Source organism: Myotis lucifugus, unplaced genomic scaffold (genome assembly GCF_000147115.1).
Source record: "Myotis lucifugus unplaced genomic scaffold, Myoluc2.0 scaffold_8, whole genome shotgun sequence".
NCBI classification, from domain to species: Eukaryota; Metazoa; Chordata; class Mammalia; order Chiroptera; family Vespertilionidae; genus Myotis; species Myotis lucifugus.
This window is the reverse complement of record NW_005871056.1, coordinates 12,293,933-12,316,462: the sequence shown is the minus strand read 5'-3', so window position 1 is coordinate 12,316,462 and position 22,530 is coordinate 12,293,933. Positions and strand designations below refer to the sequence as shown.

The following is a 22,530-nucleotide window of genomic DNA, read 5'->3' as shown; positions in this document are numbered from 1 at the left end:
GAATAACAAGCAGGTGCCCCTTGAACCTCACACAGGGTCAGGTTCTAAAGTCAACTAGAGGTAAAAGTTGTGTGCAGAGAAATTGCCCTGAAAAGGCCTTGACACTGTTCATAGTTTTGGGCATAAAATTCTACACATTAGAAATGTTTGGTAGTTGTTCCATTTCCACTGATGATGTAGAAGGCTGCAAGAAAACAATGCCCACCATAACAGTGAGAAAAAAAACAGACAATCGACAAAATCGTAACTCTTCTTAGGCTTCCTGGGGAGCTGAGGTCACAAGGCAACCAAATGAATGAAATTCCAAAGACTGACAAGCCCCTCCACAGAGATACCAACCGTCATGCCTTTGGGACACACAGGAGGGAAGAGGTGGTTGGCACACAATAGAAAGCAGCTAAAATGTTTATGGTTTCTTAAAGGTCAAGTGTGGGCTGGTGGGGCAGTTCAGAATAACATGGAGGGCCAGGCAGGAGAAACACCTACAAGCTCTTTTCCAGAAGTTTCCACCAGATGCTCACAGGAAGACTGGGGGAGGCCAGGGGGCCAGGAAGAGCCGGCTCCCTGCCTTTGGTGGTAAAACAAATGCTGTCTGTCCCCAGAAGAGGGGGGCATAACTCCTTGGGTCCAGGATGGCACAACAGTACAAGGCAGGAACCTCCAAGACCTGCCACAGGTACATGGCTGCCATGTAGGGGAGGGGCAGGAATGCTGAGAGTCCGGCCCCCAGGCCCTGCTGAGACTGAGGCTTGTCCTGAAGAGCCACGGTTTATGAGCCTAACACTGAGTAACAGGAAACAGTAGTCTACCTCAAGAAAGGGCAAGAGCACGGGAGAGGTCCCTTCTGTCCACAGGAGCTGCTGAAAGCTGACAAGACAGCAGGAATATAAGAAAAACTCTCTGGCACTTCAGGTAACAACAGTCCCCTTCTAGAGGAGCATGAAATCTATGGGGTGCTGAAGGTGACAATGGTGACAAAAAACCCAAACCCAATTCATTTACTGGATTGACCCAACTCCTACTGCCCCCATAACAGCATGACAAAATAATAATAATAATAATAATAATAATAATAATAATAATAGGCACACTCACTTCTGGGGATAGATATTTCCCTCAGTCTTTACAGTTCTTCTACACATAATGTTTGGTATTCAACCAAACACTACAAAAAGCCAGAAAGAACCCCAATTAATATTCAAGAGATAAAGCATTCAACAAAATCATGAGAGGTGGCATTGATGTTGGAATCATCAGACAAGGACTTCAGAGTAAGTATGATTGATATGTTCAAGGAGCTAGTGGAAAAGAAGGACAGCATGCATGAACACATGGAGAATTTCAGCAGAAATGGAAACTATACAATAGTCAAGTGGAAATATTAAAAATGAAAATTATGGCGTCACATATGAAGAATTCCTTTGATGGGTTTAGCAACAAACTACATATATGAGGAAAATAAATCAATGAACTTGGAGTTAGGTAAGCAGAGATTAACCAAACTGAAACACAAAGGGAAAAAAAAAGTGCTGGGGGGAAATAAAAAAAAAAGAGCAACCAAGAGAAATTTCCAAAAGTAATGAATGACCACCTGAAACATAATATTGTATGTCAACTGTAAGTGAAAGGTAAACTAATTTTAAAAAATGGTATTAGTGAATTACAACAAATCACTGATCTAGGAAGCACCCAAGCTCCTAAAATCACACATACTTAGACATCATAGTCAAACTTCTAAAAGTCAAATTTAAAGAGAAGATTTTGAAGGCTAGAATAAAGAAACACATTACATAAAAAAGAGAAATATCACCATTACAGCAGATTTCATATCAGAAACTATGCAGGCCATAGGACAGTGGAGTGGCATTTTAAAAGTATTGAAAGAAAAAATGGTCCATTCAGATTTCTATACCCAGGAAAAAATATCTTTCAAGAATTGGTAAACTGACCAATTAAGTAAATGGATGATGAATGATGGGAATTAGGTTTTTCACTTTTGTGTGGAAATTTACAGATAAGCAAGGGAATGATCCACTGATGCAGTAACGATTAGAATTGGAGACATCAGTAAGAACTTCTGTTTAGCTTAATGTAGATGGTTATATGGAATTCTTTCCATTGAACCATGCAGTTCAAACCCATGTTGTTCAAGAGTCAATGTGCGGTTGGGAATCTGTGTATGCAGAAAGCCGATTGTAATTATACTCAGAACTTTAACTGCATGAGAGGTTGGTGCCCCTAGCCCCCATGTTGTTCAAGCGTCAACTGTACATACACATATATTTCTTTGCTCTGTCAGCTAAGATGACATAAATAAAACAATATTCCAGTAGCAATGAGCATACCTAGTGCCCAGATCTTGGTTTCTAATACCATTAAAGAAACCAGGGTGCCTTGGAGAAATGGATGATTCTAAGACTAGGGCAGAAAATATAATAGATGATCCTGGAGTACCTTGTAGTGCCAGAAAGTAAGAAAGTGCTAAAAAAAAAAGTACTCAAACACATATGCATGGGGGTACGTGAAAGGGGTACAGGAACCAACTGAAAGGGCTCCAAATAGCCAACACTGGAACAATTTGATAAGTAAAATAAATAAAGCAGTATGAGATTATAACCCAAAATATGAAGCAAATACCCATGAGTCCTAACTGCTATAAATGATTTATTTGCTTATAATGAATACATTAACAAATGAAGGAGACGAGACAACTCTCTCATGCAGAAGAATCCCAGTTTAGGTAGATACTCTACTCTGCCCTTAAGGAGAGAGAGCATAACTCCCATTCCTTACATGTGGGCTGTTCATTGTGACTTTCTTCCAAAGAGTATGGACACGGTGGTGAGTATGTGTGTATAACTTTACTGTGGAGAAACCTGACAAACACTACCTCAGCCAGGCGATCAATGTCAACATCAAGTCACAAATCATGTTGCTTAGCATGTATCCTTCATAGGGATTTGATGAAAGTGGTACTTTATTTCCATGTTTTATTCCCCCCGTCCCCACCCCCAAATCACAAACCCAGTCTAATCATGAGAAAAACAAATTCCAAAAGAGGGACATCCTACAATATACATGAATAGGAGTTTCCAAATTTGTCATGGTCATCAAAAGTAAGGAAAGTCAGCTCAGTCAGTTTGCTCAGTGATAGACCGTTGGCCTGTGGACTGAAGGGTCCCGGGTTCGATTCTGGTCAAGAAAATATGCCCGGTTGCAGGCTCGATCCCAGTTGGGGGTGTGCAGGAGGCAGCCAATCAATGATTGTCTTGCATTGTTGTTGTTTCTATCTCTCTCTCCCTCTCCCTTCCTCTTAGAAATCAATAAAAATATATTTTTTAAAAAGTAAGGAAAGTCAGTGAAACTGTTAAGAGAAGACTAACGAGACAATATGACTAAATGATAACCTGGATGGGAACTTGGAACAAGACATTAGGCAAAAACTAAGGAAATCTGAATGAACTATGGTCCTTAGTTAATAATATGTTATCAATATTGGTTCTTTAATATAACAAATGTACCATATTAATATACAGTGGGGCCTTGACTTACGAGTTTAATTCGTTCGTTAACTCAAATTACTCTATCAACTCAATGCAAAAAATCGGCGGAGAGACAGCTGGTATCTCAAAAAACTCGTTAGTCGGGACACTCGTAAGTCAAGGCCCCACTGTATTAATAATAGAGAAATTGTGTGTGGAATACATTGGAACTCTATGTACTATCTTCTCAAATTTTCTGCTAAATTTAAATTTTTTCTAAAAAATAAAGACTATTCAGAAAGTAGAATGGTGTTTCCAGGCACTGGGGGGAGGGGAGGGGAAATGGGATGTTAGTGCTTAATATGAATGGAGTTTTACTTGGAGAAGGGGGAAAACATTCTGGAGATGGATGGTGATGATGGCTGCACAATGATGTGACTGTTCTTAATGCCATTGAACTATGTGGTTAAAAATTGTTAGAATAGCAAAATTTTTGTTATGTATACAGGGTGTTCCAAAAAATGTATACACACTTTAACAGCTGATAGCTCAATTCTGAAAATGAAATGTATTTTAATAAACACTGCCTTTATAATTATTCAAAGTGTGTGTATACATTTTTTGGAACACCCTATATTTTACCTCAATAAAAGATTTGTAAAAAATGAAGTATATTAAAAAAAATGAAGGTGAGCTCTGGCAGGCATGGCATGGTGGTTAGAACGTCAGCCCACACATCAAAGAGTCACAGGTTTGATTCCCAGTCGAGATCATGTAGCTGGGTTGCAGGGTAGATCCTCAGCCCAAGTCGGGGTGTATGTGGGAGGCAACCAATCGATGTATCTCTCTCACATGAATTCTCTCTCTCTCTCTCTCTCTCTCTCTCTCTCTCTCTCTCTCTCTATATATATATATATATATATATATATATAATTTACCTATCTATTTATCTCTACCCTTTCCTCCCTCCCTTCCACTTTTTCTAAAAATCAATGGAAAAAATATCCTCGGGTGAGGATTTAAAAAAAGGTGAAAATGGTAGAGTCCATACTCATACATGTCTCCTCACTCTATTCTGGAGGGAGATATTTTACTTCTATGCTGTGGAGAAGAGGCAATCAATGGACAATTTGATTTCAAGTCTCAAAAGCCTGACCTTGTTAGCCAGATATCTGAGTTTTCTTCTAGGGAACCTCCTGAGGCTTGGTCTGAGTAACTGCAGCTAGAAGCCAGGTGCATTCATCCTCTGATCAAACCTCTGATTAGTCCTTGAAGGAGCTGTCATTGCTGTAAATGCTGTCTAACACTGGAGTTGGGCATTCGTACCAACCCCAAGCCCCATGCGTACACTGAATGACACACCTCATGGTTGAGGTAATAAAAAAAGAAATACCCAAATGTAGAAATCAGAAAAAAATGTTCCCTACGTGAGCTTAGGTGTATCATGTGAGGAGCATGTTGGCATACAAATGCATGTTCGTACAAGAGTATGTGTGAGGTTGTGGTTATGATGTGCACAAGGAAGTCTGGCCTGGTGGGTTAAGGCAGGTTTGAGTTCAAGGACAGTCTTTTAAAAAAAATAGTGCTGGAACAATTAGATACTTACATGTAAAAGCATGAATTTACAAATCTCATACCATCTATAGATATAAAAGCCTAAGCGACCATTCGACCGGTAGCTGTGACGCGCACTGATCAGCAGGAGGCAGACACTCAACGCACAGGCATGGAAACATGGAACAGACTGATGAATCTCAGAGGGAAGGGGGAAGGGTGGGAAGAGATTAACCAAAGATCTTATATGCATACTAGAGGCCAGTGCGCGGATTCGTGCACTGGTGGGGTCTCTCGGCCTGGCCTGCACCTTCTTGCAATCCGGGACCCCTTGGGGGATGTCGGAGAGCCAGTTTCGGCCCGATCCCTGCAGGACAGGCTGAGAGACCCCACCAGTGCACAAATCCATGCACCAGGCCCCTAGTACATAAATATAAACTTAAAATGGATTAAGAGACCTAAATGTAAAATTCAAAACTAGAAAACTTCTAAAATATAAAAACCAGAATAGAAAAACTTTGTAACCTTGAGTGAGGCAAAGATTTCTTAGATATAACATTAAAATCATGATCCATAAAAGAAATTAAAATAATAAAGTGGGCTTTTTATCAAAATTAAGAACTTCTGGTCTTCCAGAGACTCTACTAAGAGAATGAAAAGACATGCCACAGGTTGGGAGAAAATATCTGTATATCAAATATCCAATAAAGGAGTGAAAGAAGGCAGACAAAAAAGAGTACATGGTGAATAATTCTATTTTATAAAATTCTAGAAAATGAAAACTAATCTATAGTGACAGAGAGCAAACCAGTGGTTGCCTAGGGGTTGGGGATAAGGATGATACAGGGGTACAAAGAAACTTTTTGGGGCCATGGATATGTTCAGCATTTTAATCATGGAGATGGTTTCACAGGTACACACAAACATCAAGTCTTATTTAATTGTACACTTTAAACATATGCTACGTATAGTACATAAATTGTACTCCAAGGCAGACGTGGACATGGATGAGGGAGTCCTGGACCTGTACCCCACAGAAGGAGCCTCGAGGCTGGACTTACCCCTTGTTCCATGCTCTCGTTGGCGTGGTCTGTGACTTTGGAGATGAGGGTCAGCGCGCCTGAGGAGGGAAGCAGAGGAGACAGCTGGGCCTTCTGGGGAGGGCCAGTCTAGTTGCCACCATCCTCGCCTCTTGCCTGTCTTCTCCCCTCCCCACTCCACCTCCTGAGATCACTGCATTTTCAGGGCCTTGTAAGTGGGTGGCACTAATTTTTCCCATGTCTGGGTGAGGTCACAGACCCAACCCTAGCTGTGCCACGTATCAGTATTTGACCACGTGGCAGGTCACATGGGCAGCCACACAGAATAGGGAGGAAACAGGGACACAGTGAGTGTTTTAGATGTGGCATTGCCTCCTCTCATAACCAAGCCTGTTAGCCCCTTCTCCTCCTGACTGGACCAGAGCCCATCCTGGGGAGTCCCGTGTTGAGGTGAAGAGGGGGTCACGTTAGAAGCCCTAGAAGCTTCATGTCACTGCACCCCCAGCTGGTGGGGAGGGGACTATGTCCCGAGCCTAGACTGATGTAGAGTCCAGAGTGGGGGCAAAACAGGACTGTCCCCCCCTCTGGGTTCATGCTGGACTTACCCTGTGTGTTATCATACTCAGCGGAGTCCGGGGAAAGGTTGTTTAAATAGTCTGCAGGCAGAACAAGAGCCAGGAGTCAGTTTGCCCTGGCGAGCCAGCCCCTCTCTCTCCAGAGGTGGAAGAAACATTTCCGAAGCATGGGGTGTCCACTCTGTCACCCGTGTTAGCCCCATCACACCACGATACCACCACAAAACCAGGCCTTCAGGACTGCCACCAGCACCACTGCCACGACTAGTCGTTCTCTCATGAGCGACTGCTGTGTGCCTGACTTTGTGCTGTGCCTTCAGGGTACAGACACAAGCAAGGTGAGAGCCTGCCTCTAAGAAGCACATGTCTGGGGGAGACAGACGTGACTGTCAACACAGTAGAGGGTGATGTTTTAACACATTCTTATTCACAAAGCTCAACACAGGCTGGCCTCGCTCCAGCTGCCTCTCTAAGTCACTCATTCATTCTGGGAGTGCTGGCTTTTTGCTGTTTCTTGAACATGACAAGCTCCTTCTTACCCCAGGGCCTTTGCACTCAGTAGTCCCTCTACCTCGTACTTTCTTCTTCCAGATCTTCATAGGGCTCATGTCCTCACTCTGCTGAGATCTCTGAAATGCTACCTCCTCAAAGTGGTCTAGAGCAGTGGTCGGCAAAGTGCTGCTCGGCAAACCACGGCTCGCGAGCCACATGCGGCTCTTTGGCCCCTTGAGTGTGGCTCTTCCACAAAATACTGACTTCTGCGCATGGGCCATGAAGTTTCAATCGCACTGTACGTGCGCGCCTGCACTTGGTACTTTGTGGAAGAGCCACACTGAAGGGGCCAAAGAGCCACATGTGGCTCGTGAGCCGCGGTTTGCCGACCACGGGTCTAGAGGATAAGCTCCACAGTGTTATAAAGTTTGGCTGCTTAATTCACTGCTATATCTCTAGCATTTAGCACAGGGCCTGGGACACAGTGGATGCCCAATAAATATTTGTTGAATTAGATGAATGAATTCTGTCTCCTGGCTCTAATGTATTTTTCTTACAGCCTTGGTCACTACTTGGATGTACATGCATATTGCTAGGTGTGAGTCTATCTCACCCACTGGAATGTCGGTTCCCCAGGCGAGGGGTCTTTTCCACTTAAGAGGCAACTGAGTAAATGGGTCTGGAGCTCTGGACAGAGGTGTGTGTGTTTCTGGCAGGTGGAGGAAGGGAAAGAGGATGACATTTCCTGGGAAGAATTTGTAGAGAGGGAAAGAAAGAGGACCTAGGACTGACTTCCAAGAGACACAAACATTTATGGGATAGTGGAGGAAGAAAGGTTGTTATCAGAGATGATGGAGCAGTCAGAAAGAGGCAGGGGAGAGAGTATGTCCCAGGTCCCAGGATGGATGGGCTGGAGAAGCAGGAGGTGGTCAGTGACAAAGCCACAGAGAGAGCCAGAAGGTCCCAGGTGGGAAATGCCACTGATTCAGCCACAAGGAGGACTTTGGTGATAAGAACCGCTTTAGGAAACCAGCCACCCACTAAGACAGGGAGGAAATGAAGAACTCGGGAAAGTGTGAGTTTGTGTTTAGGATGGGAGAGGTTGGAGGAAGACACAAGAGGTGGCCCCTGAAGTGCGGCTCCCAAGGTGACAGCACAGGGTCCAAAGCTCAGCTGGAGAGAAGGTGGTGGCAGGGTCTGGTCCCTCTGGAGAGGCAGGGAGCAGGAACTGAGAGCAGTCCTCCCCCACCCCTTCCTGCCAGGGTGGGAGGAGAGGTTACCATCACACATCTTGCCATCATCACCCCACCCCTCCTCAGGGGCCTTCCCTCCCCACAGTCTCAGTGCACCTTGACCTCCCATGGGGCCCACCTGTGAGGAGCACTTGGTACTGGAAGAGGCGCTGAACCACCCGCAGCAGCCTGTGCTTCACGTTCTGGCCGCCTCCTTGCTGACTCTGCAGTTCCCAAGAGACGGGGAGGACAAAATTCCATCAGGGACCCTGGCCTTCAGGAACTGGGCTCCTGAATCCCACCTGCACTGTCCTAGCCACACCTCTTCCTGGCCAATCTGAGCTTCCACCATCTCTAAACCAGTTCCCCCTCCTCCAGGAAGGCCTCCCAGATGAGCACCACCCCACTGTGACAGTTCATTCCTTAGGCTCGCACTCTGTGCTACACTCAGTCATATGCCTCTTGCAGTCCCAGCTGTGCATCTAGTGTTAGTAATAGAAAAAAGCACTGCATTTTTCTGCCCAATAACTGGATCCCCAGTTGGTGGCCATTTGTTGGTCACTCAAATGGCTGGTGCTCCACCTTACTTTGTGCTTTTCTACTGGGACCGAAGAAGGGCCACTTAAACCCTTGCTGTGGCTGTGGCTCACTGAGTTGTCATTGATTGTCCAACAGGGGATCTTCTGGGTTCTTCCTCTTGCTGGGTCACCCTCTCCACCCCTCTGTCCCCCAGCTGCAGACTGATCTAGAAGCCCCACTGATTTGCTTTTAGCCATACCCTCCCAGCTCCACCCCTATATCCTTACAGCAGGTTCTCAGAGGACCAAGGGACCCACCTCAAATTCACGGACAGCAGCTGCCAGCCGGGGAGAATGGAGGCAGTTCTCAGCGAGCAGACTTAGATACCTGTCAAACTGCAGGATGTGAGCGGCATGGTGGTCAAACTCCTGTTCCCGAGCCAGGAAGACATCGGCCACCTTCTGCTGGCCCTCCCTGCAGCCGGGAGGGGGACAGGACAGCGAGAACTCAGCCTTGTGACCAGCACAGTGCTGGACGTGAGAGCTGGAGTCACTCCCCTGGTGAGGACCCCAGCTTGACCCTCCCACACTTGTTTTACTTTGGGCAAACGATCACACACCTTTGTGTCTCGACTTCCACATCTGTCAAATGGAGACACCATTTCACGTGGTGGGGTTCTTAACCCCCCAACCCCCTAGAGCAACAGAGGTCGGGGCGGGAGTCCGGGGACTGCTCACCAGTGCAGCAGCCTCTCTCCCAGCTCCTCCAGGATCCCCTGATGAAGGTTGAGGATGGCTGGGAGTTCGCTCAGGCCACGCCTCAGCTCCTCCCTGGCCAATGTGTCCTTGCCCTCTTGGTCCATTTCATCCAAGGCCCTCACAACAGCTCCATGGAAATCCTGAAACCCCAAAGGCCTGTTACCCACGGGTTGATAGGACTGAGCCCGTCCTCCCTGGCAGTTCCCTTGCGGCTTTGGAGCCCTGGCCTACAGACGGACAGCTGGGACCTTAAACCAGTGTCTCAGACCCCAGCATCCTCACCTGTAAAACAGGGCTGACAACACACCTGTGAACACAGGTAACTGATGCCTAATGAGCACCCAACACGACTCCCAGCACAGAGTAGGGCAGTGGTTCTCAACCTGTGGGTCGCGACCCCTTTGGCGGTCAAACGACCCTTTCACAGGGGTCGCCTAAGACCATCCTGCATATCAGATATTTACATTACGATTCATAACAGTAGCAACATTACAGTTATGAAGTAGCAATGAAAATAATTTTATGGTTGGGTCACAACATGAGGAACTGTATTTAAAGAGCCAGAAGGTTGAGAACCACTGGAGTAGGGCTTAAAGCAGGTTCATTCCACCTCCTCCCTTGTGGGAACTTGGGTGCATGCTCTTCTTTTACAAGGTGCATGAGAAGTTGGGTAATTCCTTCTCTGAAGAAAGATAAAGCTTTTCTTAACAATGAGCCATCTTTGAAGAGATTCATGCACTGTGTCATTTCACAACAAAGTCTTAAGAAGTCATAGGCATCCACTCCATGGCATATCAAGTAGTCATTAAAAATGATGCAGATGGTGACTATGTGAAATATTCATGTCCTGGCGCTAAGAAATCAAGAAGGGATACAAAGTTGTCTTCTCACCCGAACACGGTTGTGTAAAAAAATGAACAAAGAAAAAAGCTAAAAGGAAATGGAGTGAAATGAAAACAGTGGCTGTTGTCAGAAGCATGGAATTAGGAATAATTTTTTTCTTCTTGTCTCTGTTTTCTAAAATTTCTGTATCACGATTAATTACTTTAAATAGCAAACTAAATTTAATAAACATTCAAATGATAAAGAATGCAAAACTTTCTCACATCAAAAATACTTTATCTTTAAATACAACTGCTTTTGCATGAGGCTCAGGTCTGTAGCTTTAAATACAGGAGATATCCTGAAATGAACTTGAATTATGGAGAAATACATATTGGGAAAACCTCAGTATTAGGGTCACGTGGTCCAGCCTAAATCAGGAAGGTCAAATCTCTTTTCCAACATTCAGGCCACTCTGCCTTTTTTGACTGCCTCCCTGACAGGGAACACATTACTGAGCAAGACAGTAAATTCCATTGCTGAACAGTCTTTACTGCTAGAAAGGTCTCTATGTAGAGATCTAAAAGGGGAAAGTGCCTGAGAGGATGGGCAGCCTTTCCTCCAAGGAGTCTTCCTAGTCTTCTCCCACACAGAAAAGGAGTGCAGGAGAGGGAGAGATCTAGTGGTGACAGGAGAAGGCTAGGAAAAAGGGCAGAAGGTGGGGTTGGAGCAGAGAGAGGGAAAGGTGGAAAGAGATAAAGAAAAAATGAGAAATGACAGAGCGAGAGCAGGAGACTGGGGGGGGGGGGGAGGGGGTGGAAGGGAGGGACTGACAGGGAGTGAGCCAGGGAACATGAAAGGCAGGAGATCCATGCCCCTCCATCGTCTATAAAGAGGCTGCCTGTGCTGTCATACAGGATAGCAGATGTGGAGGTTACAAAGGTCTCACTTCCTGAACACCTCATCCTGTCCTGCGCTGACCTCCTGCTTCGGCAACCTGCTCTGCCAGGAATCGAGGGAGGATAAGGGGAGGGCGGCCCACCCTAGCCTGTAGTCCCAAGGAGGGAGGATGAGCTGGTTCCTGCTGAGGCTGGCCCTCACCAGCCCCGGACTGGTAAAACTCGAAGGTCTTGGGGAACCTCTGGCCCATCACGAAGGTCAGAAACTCTTGGGGCTGAGTCTGTAACTAATGGATAGATTCTCTGGGCTGAAGGCATGTGTGTCCTTCAGTGGAAGCCACATGCTTGAACTATAATTAGAAATAAATCTCATTGTATCTGAGCAACCATAGCCCTTCCTGAAAGCACATTTCAGAAGGCAGAGAAAGTGTGAATTACAAGAGGGCTGCTAGGTAGGGAGGTGGTGTTTAGTTCTTATTTCTGGCCACAGATGGCTCTAGGACACGGGATCATTCTGAATCTGCGGGGAGGGGGGTTCTCTGTTGACCTGGGAGCAAGAGGACCCTCCCATTCTTTCCTTGTGAGTCTCCATGTTTAGGATCCAGCCTCCAGCCCAGCAGAGTCTTCTCAGCCCTGGCATCCCCGAGGAAGAAAGAAAACATCCTGATGAGGACAATAACCCCTCTCGCTTGGGCAGCTGATTGACAGAGGACTTTCAACATATTCTCTCATTGGCCGGGTTCAAGCCTAACTATAGCACAAGAGTAGCTGAATGACTGTGGGCAAACTGTAACCTATCTGAGCCTCAGTTTCCTCACCTGTAACATGGGGATAACCGTATAGCATGAGGCTGCTGGGAGTGCGTCCTGATGTTTAAAACTGTACAGTGCTGTCCTTGAGGCAGTTATGATTATATTTTAGACATGACATTTTCAGAGCAGGACCATGTCTGTTTTGTTTCCTGCTGTTTCTCAGGTCCAGCAGAGTATGTGACAGAGAAGGAGCGATTCAATGCTTGCTAATTGATGGATTGCCGGACCCTTATTTAACAGAAAAGGAGAGTGAGTCATGGGGAAGCCAAGATTAGAATCCAGTCATCCCGATGCCCAGGCCCTGAGCACCACAGAAAGGGGGTGGGCAGGGAGCGGGAGAGAAGGACAAGCAAAGACAGGACTGACGGTTGCATTTGCATCATACTCCAGGGAGTTTCAATATTAACTGCTCTGCAAGCTGGTTTCTTGTCTGTAATTAATTCTCACTAAATTGACTCAGTCCCAATGGGCAGGATGGCCATCATCAACGTGACTCATTTAAAAAACTGGAGCATAATCAGAATCGCCACATACATCCGTTCTTAAAACTCATGCATCAGCTGGAAGCGCTGAGTGCCAGCCACACCATCCATCACTCCCTGAGAGTTTCTGCTCCCTCAGTAGTTCTGACCCACCATCGCCCCGGGGGGTCCTGGCACCCATCTCCCAGGCAGGAAGGCGTTGGAAGATCCCCGGCCCTCATCCCCTCACTCATTCAACAAATATACTGAATGCCTGCTCTGCATCAAGCCTTGGGAGAGAGTGGGAGCAGGAGAGATGCAGTTCTGCCCTCAAAGAGTTTGTAATCTGGGGGAAAAGAAATGAGTAAAGAGGTCATTTCAACGCAGGGGTGTATGTGCTGTGGTGGGAAAGCAAGGGGCCATGGCAGTCCCTACGAGGCAGACCTGGCTTAGCTCTGGGAAGGCCTGCCAGGGAGGTAACGCCTACACTGGGACAAGAGGGGGAGTGTTCCAGGTAGAGGGGGCAGCGATGCGCAAAGGCCCTGAAGTGGAGGAGGAACTGAGGAGTTGAGTGAGTTTGGGTGCAGTGTGTCGGGGTATATGGACCCTTGAAAGAAGTGCACGGGACTGGAACATGCTGATGCTGGAGGGTCAGGCAGGGGTCCCATCCTACATGGCCCTGAAAACGTTTCAAGGGACTTGTCTTTCATCCTAGGGTGATGGGGAAACTATTGACTAGAGCTAAGCAGGGAGCAATGTGATCAGACGCTTAGAAAGTTCACTCTGTTGGGAGAAACTGGGGGTGGCCAAAATGGGAGCGAGACCAGTGAGGCGGCCATTCTAGGAGAGCAGGAGAGAGTTCAAGACTCGAAACTGGACCAGAGTCTGGCTAAGGGGACAGAGAGAGTGGAGGGACTAGAGACAATAAGGAGGAAGAACTGACTGGCTCCAATGCCTGCAGGGTTCAATCCAAACCCCTCTGAACCCGAGGCCTTCCTGAACCAGTCCACCCTCTCATCGTACTTGCTTCCCCAGCTCTTTGTGGAGTCCCTGCTGCAACCTTATAGGGCTTCAGAAAACAAACGAATCCTCTACCTAGACATACCCCTATGGGTGACCCTGGGCAAGTCCCTTCATCTCCGTGAACCTCAATTTCCCCCTTTGTGAAATGGGAGTACGAATACCTTCTTCACAGGGTTTGTGCAGACTGCCTTCTGTCGTGTTTTAGGAATACTTCCTCTGTGCCTTCCTTCTCCTTAGACTGGGTGGTACTTATCTCTGTATCCCTAGAACCCAGCCCAAGGAAGGTGCTCAACAAATGACAACAGCTGACACTTGCTGAGGACACATGCCATGTGAGCCGCTGCATGCTCAACACTGTACACTCCTTTTCTCATTTCATCCTCACAAGAAGCCTATCGCTTTGGCATTATTATTATTTCCATTTTACCAGTAAGGGAATTATGTCCGGAGAAATTAAGCAACTTATCCAACGCCACCAAGATGGCAAGACTGAGCCCAAATCAGCCTGATTCCAAAACCCTAGCTCTTCCCATTGCCCCACGCCAAGTCTTCCTTCTATTGGTGGCTCAGACAGGGCTCTCAGGAACAATGGGCTTGCTTGCAGTAGAAGAGGGGAGCTCACATTCAGGGGCCTTGTCCCCTGAATCCGTTCCCCTTCTCCAAACCCACTATTGAGTTTTCTGGGTGACACAGCATCCCTGTTCTCTGGGCTGAACAGTTAGTGGGTAGACACAATGTCCTTGGAGGTGGTTAAACTACTGATGTCACTGCCAAAAGTCAAGTGGATCCACTGGGATCCCATTTGGCCAAACACACACCAACCTCAACCATGACCCCCATGTCACAAACGCCTTGGCAAGCCCTGAGCTGTACAGGGGACACAACTTCACTAGGCCGGGTCAACCACTAAAGGGTACTTTGAAACCCTGAAAATAATTCTCTGTGGGCATGCACAGACATCTTACAATGTAAAAGGTGTTGCTCAGTGGTTAGGGTGTCAGCCCACACACCGAGAGGTTGTGGGTTCGATTCCCAGTGGGGGGCATGTGCCTGGGTTGCAGGTTTGATCCCTGGCCTGGGTCAGTGAGCATGGAGGTGGCTGGTCAATGTGTCTCTTTCACATTGATATCTCTCTCTCTTTCTCTCTCTCTCTCTCTCTCTCTCTCTCTCTCTCCTCCCCCTCTCTCTCTCCTCTCTCCCTCCCTCCCTTCCACTCTCTCTAGAAAGCACTGAAAAAAATATTGACCAAAAAAATGTCTACAAATAGTACTAACTATACAAAAAAATATATAATTTGGACTTCATGTTAAAAGATGAATATAGAAAAGGGGAATTTGATTGTTCAATGTACTACTCTTACTCTTGTTACTTTTCTGTAAAATTGAAATTATTTTTAAATAAAAGGTTAAAATCATTTTAAAAGTGGTAAGATGAAAAAAAATAAAATGCTTAGGAATAAATTTAACAAAGAAGCATAGAACCTGTACTCTGAAAACAACAAAACACTGTTGAAAGAAATTAAAGACCTAAGTAAATAGAAAGATGTCCCATGTTCACAACTTAATATTGTTAAGAGGTCAACACTTTCCAACTTGATATACAGACTCGTCTCAACCTCTATCAAAATCCCAAATGCCTTTTTAACAGAAATTAACAAGTTGGTCCTAAAAATCATATGGGCGTGCAAGAGACCCAGAAGAGCCAAAACAAGTTTGACAAAGAACAAAGTTGGAGTGCTCACACTTCCTGATTTCAAAGCTTGCTATAAGGCTACAGGAATCAAGACTGTGTGGTCTTGGCATGAGGACAGACATATAGACCAATGGAATAGAATTGAGAATCCAGAAATAAACCTTCACATTATGATCAAGTGATTATCAACAAGGATGCCAAAAAGCATGCAATGGGGAAAAATCGTCTTTTTAACAAATGGTGCTGAGCTATTTGGATATTCACATGCAAAATAATCAAGTTGGACTCCTTCTTTACATCATATACAAAAATTAACTCAAAATCAAAGACTTAAATGGAAGAGCTTAAACTCCCTCTCCCAGGGGTGCTGGGTGCTTGGTCCTCTTAGAAGAAAATATGGGAGTAAATGTTGGTGATTTGGGGCTAAGCAAAGCTTTCTTAGATGTGACAACAAAGCACAAGCAACAAAAGAAAAATAGAGAAATTAGGCTTCAGAGAAATTAAAAATTAAAAACTTTTGTGGTTCAAAAGACACCATCAAGAGAGTGAAAAGACAACCTACAGGATGGGAGGAAATATTTGCAAATCATATATCTGACAAGTGACTTCTATACAGAATTATAATAAAAAGACAACCCATTAAACATGGGCAAAGGATTTGAAGGGACATTTCTCCAAAGAAAGTATACAAATGACCAAGAAGCACATGAAAAGATGCCCAACATCATTAGTCATTAGGAAAATTTAAAATCAAAACCACAATGAGATACCACTAAAAAAGACATACATATAAAAACAAGCACTGAAAGGAAGTGGAGAAAATGGGGCCCTCACATTACGATGGTGGGAATGTAAAATGGTGCAGCCACTTGGAAACAGTCTGGCAGTTCCTCAAAAGGTTAAAAAGTTACCATGTGATCCAGCAATTGCTCTCCTAGGTATGTACCCAAGGGAATGATAAGCATATATTCATGTAAGAATTTGTACATAAATGTTCATAGCAGCATTCTCAAAATAATAAAAAAGTGGAAAGAACCCAAATGTCTATCCAGTGATGAACAGATAAACAAAATGTGATCTAGCCACACAATGGAATATTACTTAGCCATGAAAAGGAATGAAGTACTGTTAGATGCTACATATGACATAGATGGACCTTAAAAACATTATGCTAGGTAAAAGAAGCCAAAGACAAAAGACCACAAATTACATAATTCCCTTTATCTGAAATATCCAGAATAGAGGCCAATCTAATAGAGACAGAACAAGACTGGTAGATGCACAGGGCTTGGAGTGGGTGGGGGGAAGGAGAGTGCTACCTCAGGTGGATGGGGATTCTTTTGGAGGTGATGAGAATGATTGTGGTGATAATTGCACAACTCTGAACATACTAAAAACCATTGAATTTTATACTTTAAATGGCTGAATTGGATGGTATGAAATTTATATATCAATTAAGCTGTTAAAAAATTGAATAGGGAAGGCACAGACTGGGAGGATGTTCACAATACACATGTCTGAAAATGAGCTTGTGTCCAGGATATGTAAAGAACTCCTACAAATCAATAAGAAAAAGACAGGCAACCCAATTTAAAAAGAAGCAAAAGACACTTTTCAAATAAGGATTTCCAAATGGTTAATAAACAGAAGGAAAAATATTCAATTTCATTAATCTTCAGGGAAATGACAATTAAAACCAAAGTGAGAAACCACTGCACAATCACCAGAATGGCCGTGAGTAAAAAGACTGGCAATACCAATAAGCTGGTAAGCCTGAGGAATAAGTTGTATTCCCACGCCTCAGTGTGGGAGTATATATTTCTTCAACCTCTTTGTAAACTTATTTGGCAGTTTATAATAAAGCCAAATTTATGGCCTATCAATTCCACTCCAAGGTAAAATACTGAGGAGAAATGAGTGCATATGTTCCTTAAAAGATATAACAGCCTTATACAGGCATACCTGGGCTTTGCTTTAATACACTTTTACAGATTTTTTTTTTCAAATGGAAGGCAAAACCCTCCACCAGCAAAGATTATAACTCACTTTTACTGCAATAGTGAAGAACTGAACCTGCAATATCTCTGAGATCTGCCTGTAATAGCCCAGACTAGAAACAACTCAAATAAATAATCATTAACAGAAGGATAGATATACCAACTATGGTATATCCATACAAAAGAATATATATATATATATATATATATATATATATATATATATATGAAAATCTGGATGAATCTTGCACATTAAGTTAAGCTAAAGACACCAGACACAAAACACAAAAGAATACATAATTCATGATTCTATTCATATGAGTTTCAAGAACAGGCTAACCCAATGGAATGGGATGGAAGGCAAAATAGTGGCAACCTCTGGGGAGTGACTGGCTGAGGAGGGGCATGAGAGGCATCTTCTGCATGATGGAAATGTTCTATGTCAGGATGGTGGTTACAAATGCACACAGTTATTAAAAACTGGAGCCCTCTCTTTAAGATTTGTTCATTTAACTCTACGTAAAACTTGTTTAAAAAACCAGTTCTCTGAGGCCCCTGAGGGAGAGAGAACAAGCACTTCTTTTCCCCACTGCTTTTTTGTCTCCTCTAAAACCTTCATTTGTGTCTAGACCTCAGGGCCAAGTGGAAATCCCGGGCCTGGAGTTCATGGCCCTTCAAAAGCCGGCCCAGCCTACCTCTGCAGCTGACTGCTCATTTCTGTGTACCAGTGGTTCTCTAAGTTAAGTGTGCCTCACAGTCACTTGACGAACTTGTTCAAAGTACACAGATTGCTCACCAGACCCAGAGTTTCCATTCTGTAGGTCAAGGTGGGACTGGATAATTTTACTATCTCCCCAGTTGCCAGGTGCTGCTGTTGTTGCTGGTCCCAGAACCACACTTTGAGCACTGCTGCTTTTATGACTCCTCTTTTCCAGCCTCTGTCTTTGTTCTGTCCCTTTGGAATCTGATTCATATCTTGCTTATCTTTCAAAGCTGCTTCAAATGCCACCTCCACCATGAGGTCATTTCCTAGGTTACTTCAGCAGTCAGTGTAAGGTCCTCTCATGTGTCCTATAGCCTCCGGAAATGTTGGGTCACAGCCTGAAGGGAGCCACCCTGGTCTCGGAATGTCTCTGAAGTCTCATATTTTAGCTTAAAAGTTAATGCATATTTTACATTATTCTCCAAAATATATCCATGCCTGATTTAATTTATTTAAAATTATGTATCTAGAGCAAAGCAGAAGCGCTTAGAAAATGTGCTCTGTTTATCTTGTGGCCTCGCGTATTCCTGGGCACCTACTGCACACCGTTGGTAGGATTATAAATATCCCAGCCTGAAAAGCAATGGCTTGGAAAAATTTTGCATTGTCAGGCTGTTTACTTACTCTGAATATTTCTGTTATCGTCCCTCCAACTAAGCAGAGAGCAGAATGCGTCTCATTCCCTTTGATTTTACCCTCACGTTGACCTGGCTTTGTTTCTAACTGTGCTGAAAGAATGTTTGCTACTTTTTCACTAGGTTCTCAGTTTTAGGTGCAAGTTGGAATTATCTGGGGAGCTTTTCAACTCTGGATGACCGGGCAGCACCCTGGACCAATTAAGTACAGATCTCTGAGGGTGGGATGAGCATCTGTAGTTTTTAACACTCCCAGGTACGCATGTGCAACCAGGGCTGGGAATCAGTGTCCTAGCGGATGCTGGCTTCTGGGGGCAGGAAATCACAGAGAGTCCATGCTGAAGGGGCCTTACAGGATCATCTGTCTGTGAGTCTCAAAGTTACTGTCCATCCGTATCTCCTGGGCAGGGCGGGGGGAGATCAATAAAACACAGGGCTGAACCTCACCCCCAGAGTTTTTTATTTAGCAGTTGTGAGGGAGCCCAAAAATATGCATTTCTCACCAGCTCCCAGGTAATGCTGACACTGCTGGTTTGGGGACCCACTTTGAGAACCATTGATTTAGATGAATATTTTTCACACTGTGCTCCATGGAGACCCAGGGTTAAGGGAGCCCAAACTTTGGCCTCCATATGCCTTTGAACCAAAGCACCTCCACTTTCATCCACTCTTCCCAGGTTCTCAGTAAAATTTTATTTGAAGACAAGCGTCTGTGGCTAAAAATGTCTGAGTCCCACCAGCGACTTCAAGGTGAGGGAGGAAGGCACAAGAGACTTCGCAGGGTCACATAGCAATTTATTTTCCTGGACTGAATGAAAATACAAGCATTTTGGGGCTTAAACTTTGTCCCCAGTATCACTCCCTCCCACTCAACCTACTAGACCAACCTTCCCTGCTCAAGTCCTCAGGGCTCCCAAACTCCTACGCTTCTCTTTGAAACACCTGAGGCCGTGGCATTCAGGCTCGCTCTAAAGACCGCTCTCTGGCCACTTCCTGTACAACTCATACCCCACCCCTCTGTGCACTTATTCCTGTTGCTCCTACCCTCTGGAAGGTCTGTTGCTACTTTCTGTCCATTCATGTCCATTTCAAAACTCCCTCTTCCAAGAAGCCTTCCTTGACTGCATTCTGTGTGGGGATGTCACACTGGTTTCCTCCCTCATGGGGCTCCTCACCACCTAACCGGACTGTTCCACATCCAGGGTTCTGGAGTCAAACAGCCCTGGCCTCCCTTCTCACTGGCTGTGTGAGTTTGGGTAAGTGATCTTCTCTGAGTTTCAGTTTGGGGCCCATCCGGCCATCTGAGAAAATATTTACTGAGCACAAATTATGTGCAATTAAATAATGTATATAAACTGCTAAGCACACATAAGAGGTCAACATATGCTCACCGCCCCCCACTCCTCTACAGCATCTAAGACACTGGACACTGACCATTATGAGGAGCAAGAGCCGCTGGGCGAGGGAAGAGGGGACTGCGGTGGGGAGCACACCGATGGCACACCAATTTAGGTAGGCAAACTCATAAATTACAACAGTCCTGCTAGATCCGGCACTGCCTGTCATGTCGGCACTGAGGCCACAGCCTAATGAAACTCCCACAGAGTGATGAGGGAGGGCTTCTGAATGAATCTCCTTTTTCTCGGAGCAGTCTGAGAAGTCGGGCTCTGTCCTGGGCTCTCCTGACACCCTTTCAAGTGGTCACTGCCACTGAGGAAAGCAGGGGTGCGTGAGTGGGATGCGTGCAGGTTCGACCCAGAAGCCTCCCGTGCCTTTCTGCACTCTGTCCTCCCCAAACCTCTCCCGGAGTCCCTTCGGCCCCTTTATGAAAACCTGCCAGTCCCTAGGCTCACACCCTCCAGGGCACCACCTTCTTCCTCCTCAGGGTACCTGAGAGCCCTCGCCTGATGGCACACACTCCCTTGGGGAAATCTGGGCCTCTCCAGGAGCTTCAGTTCACATCTCTACATTTGGTCACTTCCAGTGCACATCCCATGCCCAGCTGACCACTAGGGTAGTCTTCCCTGAGCCTCTCACACTTAACAAGACCCACAATGAACTCATCATCTTTCCCCAAGCCTAACCTGAGCCCCTCCAGCACTTGCCTTCTTAGTCAATCAGCAAGCCAGAAATCCAGGGTCAGCCTGGAGCCCTCCCTCCCTCTAATGCACCCCACAGTCCATCAATCACCAAGCACATTAGTCCTGAAACCTGCCTACAACACTCCAGTCCATTGTCACCTCTGCTGCAATCACCCTGCAGCCTCCCCAGGGCCTTCAGGGGATAAAACCCAAACCCCAAACATGCCTCATGGGGCTCTCCGTGTCCGCCCCATACCTTGCTGGCCCCAGTTCTCTCGCTCACTCACAACATTCCAGACAGGCTGAATTTCTTTCAGTTCCCAACACACCCTTCTCTAACTGGCCTCCAGGCCTTTGTACATCCTGATTCCTTTGCCAGATGCAAGCCTTCCTCACTGCTCCTTCACCTGGCTACCTCCTCCCAGCCTTCAAATCTCAACTTAGTCATGTTTCCTCCGGGAATCCTTTTCAGACCCCAGAAGCTTAAAGCAGGTGCTTCCCCTGGACACCACAGGATTAATATGGGTTTTTTCCATGCTCATCTCTCTCATAGGCCATCAGTTTCTGGTGGGCAGGGACCTCCCCTTATCATTCCTCCATACGTACCCTGTATCCACACAGGAAGTGCTCAGAAAATATTTTTTTGTCTGAAGAGATGCTAAGACAGCTGGAAGGGCTGACCCCACCACCACTCACTCATCAGATATTTACTGAGTACCATTGGTGTACCGAGCATCACTATCCACTGGGGATGTCAAGTTCTGCTCTCAAGAAGCTCCAAGCTCAGTGAGGGAGCCAGACCATAGACAAGCACCTAAAAACAGCCCCCATAACCATGAAGCAAAGCAGACAAAATTGAAGGGAGCAATGGATAATTCAAAAATCATAGCATTCTTTTTCAAGTACACACATGGAACATTCTCCAGGACGTGCCAGGTCATAAACAATTTTCAAATTTCAAAAAATTCAAAAGGGCTGAAACCACACAAAATACATTCTCCAACCACAAGAGAATTAGAAATCAGCAGCAGAATGAAATTTGAAAAAATTCACTCTAGATATTTGGAAATTAAACAGCATAATTTTAAATAATCCATAAGTCAAATAAGAAATCACAAGGGAAATGAGAAAGTATTTGGAACTGAATGAAAATGAAAACACAACATAACAAGCAAACAGATGCATAAATTAGATAATTTTAGGTAGTTAAAGAGGCAATGAAGAAGATAAAATGAAGCATGAGAGAGTGTAGAAGAGGCAGTACAGTTGTAGATCTTCGCCCTCCCTGCATCCACACTTGCCATTGACTCATTGTGGGAGAGAGCATATCCCTGTCCCTTGCCTTTGGGCTGGCCACGGCACTTGCTCTGGCCAGTGGGATGTGGACAGAGCAAGTTTTGAGCTGAATCTTAGGAGCCTTCTGGTGTTTCTACTAGCTCTCCTGCCATCACCATGGGAAGAGCCTCCCCAGGGTACCTGCTCCCCCTTCAGCCTGGGCCCCCAGAATGAACACACAAGCAGCACAGCCACTGAGCTGAACCCAGCTTTGACAAATTGACTTCCAGTTGACCTGGCTTCCTTTGCAACTAGGAGTGTGCAATGAAATGGAAGTAGAAGTCATTGAGAGAAACTTTCAAGAATTCTTTTTCACAGTGACACTAACTCATAAAGTAGCATAGCTTTTACTACCCTC

At 45.3% G+C, this 22,530-nt stretch overlaps 1 protein-coding gene across 1 annotated transcript in view; it reads right to left on the bottom strand.

Moving 5' to 3' along the window:
- Positions 1–22,530, bottom strand: part of FGD5 (FYVE, RhoGEF and PH domain containing 5) — a 104,757-nt gene that overhangs the window by 22,383 nt on the left and 59,844 nt on the right. The window contains 5 exon segments of the mRNA XM_023749620.1: positions 6,098–6,156; positions 6,682–6,732; positions 8,515–8,599; positions 9,212–9,368; positions 9,632–9,792. Of these exon segments, the coding sequence (XP_023605388.1) occupies positions 6,098–6,156; positions 6,682–6,732; positions 8,515–8,599; positions 9,212–9,368; positions 9,632–9,792 (513 nt within the window).